An 8,934-nucleotide genomic window follows, 5' to 3' on the forward strand; every position below is an offset into this window, starting at 1 on the left:
TACTCCTTGGAAGGAAGGTTATGACCAACCTAGATAGCATATTCAAAAGCAGAGACATTACTTTGCCAACAAAGGTCTGTCTAGTCAAGGCTATGGTTTTTCCACTGGTCATGTATGGGTGTGAGAGTTGGACTGTGAAGAAGGCTGAGCGCCAAAGAATTGATGCTTTTGAACTGTGGTGTTGGAGAAGACTCTTGAGAGTCCCTTGGACTGCAAGGAGATCCAACCAGTCCATTCTGAAGGAGATCAGCCCTGGGTGTTCTTTGGAAGGAATGATGCTAAAGCTGAAGCTCCAGTACTTTGGCCACCTCATACAAAGTGTTGACTCATTGGATAAGACTCTGATGCTGGGAGGGATTGGGGGCAGGAGGAGAAGGGGACGACAGAGGATGAGATGGCTGGATGGCATCACTGACTCAATGGACATGAGTCTGAGTGAACTCCGGGAGTTGGTGATGGACAGGGAGGCCTGGTGTGCTGCAATTCATGGGGTCACAAAGAGTCGGACACGACTGAACGACTGAACTGAACTGAAGAAGGAACTATCCTCTGAGAGCCTCTCCTAGTTTAGGTGAAGTTTTGTTGAGATCTAATCCTGCCAGGCACTAGGAATTCTAACACACAGTTCTTGCCTTTGACATGTTTATAGTTAATAGGGTAGCTATGGAGATGGATAGGATTGGATAAGTGTAGTATATTTTAGCAGTAGAGCCAGCAAAATCCATCGGGGATGAAGGAATAAGAGGAATCAGGGATGCCTCCTGGGTATATAGCTTTTTCCTTGATAAGAAAGCTGGGGTGGGGGTAGGAGCGGACCAGTCTTCACCTTGGACCTGTTAAGCTGGCTGCAGGCGTCTCAGTGGTGGTGATAAGCAGGCAGCCTTGCTGTGAGACAGGAGACACGTAGCTATAACTCACTAACGTGCTCTTAAATTGTCTGTTCTAGCCTCTGAGAATGATTTGCTGAACAAGCGCCTAAAGCTTGATTATGAAGAAATCACTCCCTGTCTTAAAGAAGTGACTACAGTGTGGGAAAAGATACTTAGCACTCCAGGAAGATCAAAAACTAAGTTTGACATGGAAAAAATGCACTCGGCTGTTGGCCAAGGTAAGCCTAACTGGGAATCAGTCCAGTTGGCCTCACCCCTCATTGATGACTGGGGAGAAGTATGGAATAAAAAAAATTTTTTAGGTTCAATTTCAGTGGCCATCTCTCTCCTATTTATCATATCTTTACCTGATCTATTTCCAGATGTCTTCATCACAATTTCTCTTAAATTACCATTTGTCTACTTTACGATTTCTCTTAAATTAATTAAGGAAACAGGAAGAAGAAAAAGGTACACCTAAGGGCATAGTTGCCTACAAGCTGTATAGTGATGTGATGATACAGAGTTAAATAGTAAACTGACAACAAGTTGTGTACCTTCTGTCTGGGTGCTCTCCGCAGGTCACAGTGTCCAGCCCAGACTTCAGGCAGGTAGACTTGGGTTGGGATTGTGCTTCTACCAGTTACTTTGCAGAGTGATCTTAGGCAAATGGCTTAACCTCTCTGAGCCTCACTTTACACGTGTAAGATGTGGGTGACGACAGTGGCTGTTGTGAGGAGCCACTGCAGGTGTGTGTTCTGCTGAAAGGCTGTGGAGTGTGGGGAGCCTGTGTTTTCCATGTGATCTGCTGACTGGGTGCTGGTCTGGACAGTTGCTTATCCAAGGTAAGTGCAGAACTTGAGACTCGGCATCTAGAAACTTCCCCCATGATTTGACAGTGATCCTAGTGGAAAAAAGTGGTCTTGTATATTTTGTCAGTCTTATTTTTTTCCCATTGCTAATTCACTGTATTTTATCAAAGTATCAGTCTGTAAGGATTGGAACATTTAAAAAGAAAAAACTGGTCCTTCATTGGAACATTTCAAAAGAAAAAACTGGAGGTAGTTTGACTTCCATTTTAGAGCTTAGAATCAATAGATTCTTCTTCAATGATTGTTAGTATTCAAGTAACACAAAACTATTTATTTTAAAATGTGTGTTAATATCTGTGGGCAAGATGGGAAGTTTCCTGAGTCTAACCTAGTTCTAGTGCTCCTGAAGTCTTGGCAGTCTGGGCGTGAATAACCAGGTGGTTAGAATAAGGGTGGTAAATTTTATCTTCTGGCTGTGTCAGCAATTCAGTAAACCAAGTTGCACATGCATTATTTATCTCTGCGAGTAAATGGAGCAAAGCAGCTTTTCTACTATGGTCTCTCTATTAGGTATTATCTAACCTTTATCTGAGTTTTGACAGCTTAAGTTTTAGTAATAGTATATGAGTTACCACTAGTTATAACTTTCCCCTTTATATGGTTAAGGAGACTTGGACCTAGAGATGTTGAATTATGGGCCCAGGACCACAGAGTAGGTTGCATCCCAGGCTGCTAGAGTTCTCTCCACCATTGATGCTGCCCAAGGTTGAACTAGGCCTTGGCCGTGCTGTCGTGGGTGCTGAGGACTCGGGTCCTGTATCGGCCACAGTGGCCTGTGGCAGTTGTCCTAATCTTTCTGGCCTCTGGCTTCCAGAATGAGAGGTGTGGACCCCACAGAGGATCTCACAGCTTTCTTCTAGGTCTTATATTCTTTGTGCAGCAATGGTTGCTGGAGGCTTACCATTGCACCAGCTAGCCCCAGATCGCCATTTTGAAAAAAGAAACCAGAGAAAAGAATGAGTCCAGTCTTTCCCTTTGCACTGTTGACTAGATGAAAGTCTTCAGGTGGCTTTACTTTTGCGTAGGTAAATTGCACGGTTCTGTGACAGCAGTCCAAATGTTTGAGCCTCTTAGGAGCCTGGCACCTGGACATATAGTGGTTTTCATCATGCATTTACAAGAGGAACCAAATAGAAGTACTCTAGGTACTTGGTCAGGAAGAGCCCCTGGAGAATGCATGGCAACCCACTCCAGTATTCTTGCCTGGAAAATTCCATGGACAGAGGAACCGGGTGTGCTACAGTCCATGGGGTTGCAAAGAGTCAGACACGACTGAACTCAGCACAGTATCCAGAACCTACATGATGAAGCTGACGATAGAGGATTGGACAGTTTATACTGAGGTGAGCTGCCACATCACTTTCTGTGCCAGGAATATTGTATCACTAATTGTAAAAGGATTATTACTATTCCTTTTACTAATTGTAAAAGGAAGTTGTTATTTGTCAGTTGTTCAGCTGGTTTCAACATATGAGATCTAACACCTCCAAACAGATAACTACAGTCCATCTCCTAATTCAGAGTTATTATAAAAAGAGATCAAATCAGAACTTCACCTTGAATCTTTGAGGTAGAGGCCAAGTCACTTACAAACCCTTGAAATAAAAACATGCCTTGTGTGGGTAACAAGGCCTTTCTTCTTGATGATCTAAAGACCCCTAAGTGGCAGAAGTAGAGAGATTTATAAATGTCCCAAGTTAAAGTTGGATCAGGATGGTGGGATTTTAGGGTGTCAACTTGGTATGAGGAAGAATTATAGGGAATTTTAAATAATTCAAAGTTTACTTTGGGTTTAAATGATTTCTCCAAAGGTGGCAAGGTAGAGTTTTAGAACCTGGACCACAGTTTTCTAGGAGTGGCATTGCAGAGAGGCCAAGAGGCTTCCTGAGCAGCTGGCGATGTGAGATAGGTGCAGTCCCTGCTTACTTTTGCCCCAGCACTGCCACGTGTAGAAACCCATTCTAGAAATTAATCACTAAACATATACGGCAGTGGGAAGAGTGTTGACTGTGGCATCATTTAATGACCGAAAAACCCAACCACATGGCCACACCCACATCATATTCCTTGAAAATAGCACAGTAGATTTGTATTAACTGATGTAAAAGATGTCTGAGGTCAGTTGAGTGAGAAAGGACAGCGTGGCCTCATGTGCTGCTCTGTGTCTCCGTCACTGTATGTGGCGTGTTTGCAGACGCCCGAGTTACAGCGAGGATGGCCATGTATCCGGGTTGTCCAGCATGCTCTTGCTTTTCCACCTGTCCAAGTACAGTAATTGATAGCCTTCCTCCCCTTCACTGTCAGAAGCTTCCTGCTTTGGGTGGTGAATTGTGTGTTACCTCTAGTAAGGGGTGGTTTTTCACTTTCTTCTTTATATCTCTTTATTTTCAGAAGATTGTCCCCCTCCCCCATATAAGTAATGAGCAGTAAAGGCAGTAAAACTGTAAAAATATTTAATACGGAGGGAGGGAGGCCTCCTGCCTGTAGGCCTGGTCCACTGCCGGGGTTCTCTCTGGGGTCAGGAGTGGAGGCAAAACCGAGCCTCCTCGGTTTTAGGGCAGGGTGTTGAAGATCATTCTTACCAAAAACATTGGCACCAGTTTGCATGACCCATCGTTTCTAAATCATACAATGTGAGCTTTCCCTTAAACTCCAGAGTCTGTGGCACTGTCAGTGACAGCCAATGCTTGTTTCCTCCCCCAAATAAAAGTTTGATAAGATAATGGGAATGATTTAGTACTAAGGGGAAATTGGTCCTCTCATAACTTGGCATATTTCCCAGTTTGACAGGAATATTTTGTTGAAAGCCCCACTATTAATCATTTAACATGCTGACTCTTTTTTCAGCCTACATTTACTTCTAATATGGTCTGAAATATGAGGTTTGTATGTGTCTATACTCACCTTTCCCCTTGAGAAACATCTGAGCAGGAATAGTAGGGAGAAAAGAAATAGAATAATATAAAAAGCCAGGTAACAGAATACATTAGTTTTCTGTTGCCGCCATAACACTTGATAACAAAATTCGTGGCTAAAACAACAGAAAGTCTTCTCTCATGTTGGAAGCCAGATGTCTGAAGCCGGCGTGGGCAGGCCGTGCCCGGCCTCTTCAGGCTCCTGGTGGCCGTCAGCACTGCTTGTCTGTGGCCACAACGCTTTGTCTCTGCCTCCATGGATGTGGCACCTCCTCCTCTTGTCTTCTAAAGATATTGTCATTGGATATAGGGACCACCTGGGTAATGATCACCCAGGATGATCTCGTTTCAAGGTCTTTGCCTAACTTAATTATATCTGCAAAGACCCTTTTCCCGAATAAGGTAACACTCAGAGCTTCTGGTGATCAGGATGTGGACATACCTTTTTGGAGTTCACCATTCAACCTGCTTCACAGGGTCATCCAGTTAACTCTTGAGATAAACATTCAGAGGGTAGGATGTGGTCACAAGTGTGGTCATGTTTTTCTTCCACTGTGTAAAACCAAATCACTGACTATAAAGTCTTTCCAGGAGATGGCTGAGCAGTGCTTTCTAAAGAGTTCCTGTGGGTCTGTTATAAATGAAATTGACTCTCTGGTTCAGATCCACAAATGATGATTTTATTATTAATTGCCAGGTAGGAACATAAAATATTCTCCCCATTATCCTTGTGAGTAGCAGCTTGTCCAGCAGTGAGAACTTCAAGAGAAAATGGCGGTTACTGTCCCTGGGCTGCCACCACTGGGGCATCTCTGCTCAGCAGGGGGCCTCTCTTTCCTCCTCCTCACCATGTGGGATATCATCGCGTTCCCCACAGCAGGTTGTGGGGATGACGTGAAGTGTGTGGATCAGCGACAGCACCTGGTCACCTCCTGGGGAGGATTAACTGCTGCTCTTGCCTGGAGTAGCACTGCTCTGAGAGAAGGCTTAGCAGACTGGCAAGTAGCCTTCCTGGGTAGGTCCCTGAGGGGCAGGGAAGGCTACACAGTCCTCACATGCTTTTTCTGGATGGAAAAATTAATCCCTGAGTCAGAGGCTCCCTTTCTCTGGCGACCTCTCCTTTCAGGAATGAGAAGGGTTTGGTGTCTTATCCTGCTATTTTCTTGGTCTTCCCATTTCCACATCTGGGCCTTGAAACAGCGGAGTCATGAACACAAGAATTTGATTCAAAACAGTCACTTTTTCTAATGAGCCCTCATTGACTTTAAGAGAACTTCTGTTAGATAGCATTTTAGCAACACTCTGAGTATTCAGCTCAGTCACATCTAAAATATTAGGAAGAGGCTCCTAGGTAATTTTTCTTGCTTTCAGGTCCACATTGAATGCCTACCAGGGCACGTTCATGCCGACTATCCCCTGTCTAGCATCTGACCGCTTCCTCCAGCCCACCCTTGCAGAAAGATGTCCAGTCAGTATTCCAGAATCTCAGCTTTGATTCAGCTACTCCTTCCCTGGCTTCAAAGCATTCGGTGATTCCTTTCAGCTGCCACATAAAGTGCAGGTTTCCTGCTCTCAGTTTGACCTCTAGTGAAGCCCTGTCTAGCCTGACTGCCACCTGCCTGCTCCTCCCACACGTGCGCCGTGTCTTCGGAGGTCCGGGCAAACACTAGCAGTTCCCTTCCTCTGACTTGACTTCTCTCTTCTTTCGCTCTTGAGTCTTAGCACCAGTGAAGGAATCCAGGAAACCTTCATCTCCTTCATCCAAACTCACTAGTTTGCTTCTGTCCCTTCTCTGAGATCACGTTTTGCAGTGTCGTTTCACATGCTTGCAGTTACTTCCTGAGGACATTGTTAATTGGTACTAGTTAGGGATTTTCATGTCTTTCATCAGTTTATTGCAGAGTTTGGCACAGTCCAAACAGAGTCCAAACACAGTACACACATACTTGGAAGGTAGGAGGGTGTCGGGGAGGTAAGGGAAGAATGGCAGCGGGCGTGGAGGAAGGAAGGGACCAAATAGGACAGAATTTTGGTTGTTTTATTTCCATTTCTGTGCCGTTAATTCACAGTGGAACAAGAAGCTGAATCAGTAGAGTGAGACATACCTCATTTCATCACTTAGTTGTATTCTGTACCTGAAGTCTGTCTTTTTCCCACCCCTCGTCTTGAAGGTGTGCCGCGACACCACCGGGGTGAAATCTGGAAATTCTTGGCGGAGCAGTACCACCTGAAGCACCCGTTTCCCTGCAAACAGCAGCCCAAGGACACGCCCTACAAAGAGCTCTTAAAGCAGCTCACCTCCCAGCAGCACGCCATTCTCATCGACCTTGGTAAGCCTGCAGTCAACGTGACGTGGAGATGGAAGCCGTACTCACTCGGAAAACCTGAAGAGACCGTCCGAGTTATTGAGCGGTCTGCCTTTAGGTTTAGCAGTCACAATTTACTGCTAAGATTTTCAAGTAAAAAAGCCCTGAAGTCATCACAAATGTCTTCTCAGGTATAAAAACCTCCCCCTGTGCCTGGTGGCTTGTTCGCTCTGCGGCGAGGCAAGCAGCCACTGTGCAGGCCCTGGTTTCCCCCAGGCTCCAGTTCAGTGACTTGGAGGTTGATAGGAGGGGTTATAGTCAACCAAACACACAGCCTGGAAACACAAGTGTCAGAGCCGAGGCTATGTTTAGTTATAGGAGCTACCCTAGTCTCTGTGGTTTACAAACAGAATTTATTAGAAAAATTTAGAAAAAAAAATCTCGAAAGCAATTTGTGAGACCCCCCACTTTACCGGGTCATCCAGTTAACTCTGAGATAAACATTCAGAGGGTAGGATGTGGTCACAGTAAGTGTGGTTGTGTATTTACCAAATCACTGACTATACTGTAAGCATTTCCAGGAGACAGCTGAGCAGTGCATCCGTCCTGCCTCTGCTTCCCCCTGGGGCCTCTGTCCCCGCGGGCAGCAGGGCTCCTGGGGAACTCCTTGGCCTCCAGGCCCAGCTGCTTCTAGAGCACATGGTCCTGCTTCTGAAACATTTACTCTGTGTGCTGTTGCTCTGGGGCTCCCCAGGCTGGGTCAGGGGTCCCATCAAGGCCTGACTCACAGATTCCTTAGCACAGCGGCCAGGGGAACGCAGGACCTTTCCCTCCAGTTGACATGAACTGGGCTGGGCAATACCGAGGCTTCTCTATCCAACAGCACTGCAGTTCATCAGGGTCAGCTTCATAAATGTTCCCCTTCAGGCCTAAGTCTGAATGTTATCTCTGAGACTGTCCCCGAGATAGCCTCTTCTCCCACCTTCAGGCTGGGTCAGGTGCCTCTGCCTTTGTCTTACCCTCTATACTCTGCTCAGCAGACTTATTTAGTATTATTACAGTTACCATTATTATTAAAGTTAATACTTAGCTTTCCCTTGGATGTTGGGTGAAGTTGCTTAAACTGCTTCCTTCAGTCCTCACAGTGCAATCAGGGACATATCCTTCCTCCTGCCCTTGTGTGGAGTTGAGGACGCTGAAATGCGGAGAGGTTAGGTGACCTGCCCACATAGCAGAGCTGGTGCGCCGCTGAGCGCTGGGGCTGCAGGCCTCTGCTCCTGGCCCGCACTGCGCTCAGCTAGGTGGCAGTGCCTTTTTATTGCCTTTCTCCCCAGTGGGCTGCAGGCCTCCCGCTGTGGGCTAGACTGGGGCCATTGGCCATTGTACCCCAGCCCCTTTGACAGAGCCTATCGCATAGTAGATACTCAGTTAAGTCTCTTGATGTTGACTGAAGCATGGTGCTGGCCTCCCAATCTCCCGTGACCCTCACCGCAGCCTTGGGAAATTGGCCCTGAACCCTCTCTAAGAGATGAGGACAGTTTCCAAGGCACAGAGAGGTCAAGTGCTGAGCACGGTCACACAGCTGCCTGCCAGGACCTAAACCCGCTCTGGCTCTGGGCTGCAATGGGTCCCTCCATCCCTCAGGCCCTCTGCCCAGGAGCCCCACACACTCCTAGGAGCCCCATGCTAGCTGGGCGGAGGGTGATGCTGACGGGCCGTGATTGTAACTTGGGGACAGTGAGCGTGCAAGGCCTGGGGCAGGAGCCCATTTGGCCCACTGACCCCAAGGAAGCAGTTCTGTAAATTGGCAGTAACTGTGTTTGCTAATGCGATGAGTAACAGAAAACACGACATCATATTCCTATCATGTGAAATGAAGAAAAAAATAAATTTGGGGTAGGAGGTTGAAAGGGAGGAGGGAGTACACAGACGTCTCTGTGTCTCCACCCCGCCCCCTCTCCCCCCACCCCCA

General features: G+C 46.6%; 1 protein-coding gene across 5 annotated transcripts in view; it reads left to right on the forward strand.

Annotated features, from left to right (window-relative positions):
• The window catches only part of TBC1D1 (TBC1 (tre-2/USP6, BUB2, cdc16) domain family, member 1), a 227,872-nt gene that overhangs the window by 185,202 nt on the left and 33,736 nt on the right, over positions 1-8,934 (forward strand). For all 5 annotated transcript variants that reach the window (XM_010852415.1, XM_010852416.1, XM_010852418.1 and 2 more), the window contains 2 exons: positions 947-1,108; positions 6,828-6,986. In XM_010852415.1, the coding sequence (XP_010850717.1) occupies positions 947-1,108; positions 6,828-6,986 (321 nt within the window). The remainder of the gene's footprint in view (positions 1-946; positions 1,109-6,827; positions 6,987-8,934) is intronic.

Source organism: Bison bison, unplaced genomic scaffold, assembly GCF_000754665.1.
Source record: "Bison bison bison isolate TAMUID 2011002044 unplaced genomic scaffold, Bison_UMD1.0 scf7180017864310, whole genome shotgun sequence".
In the NCBI taxonomy this organism is placed as follows: domain Eukaryota; kingdom Metazoa; phylum Chordata; class Mammalia; order Artiodactyla; family Bovidae; genus Bison; species Bison bison.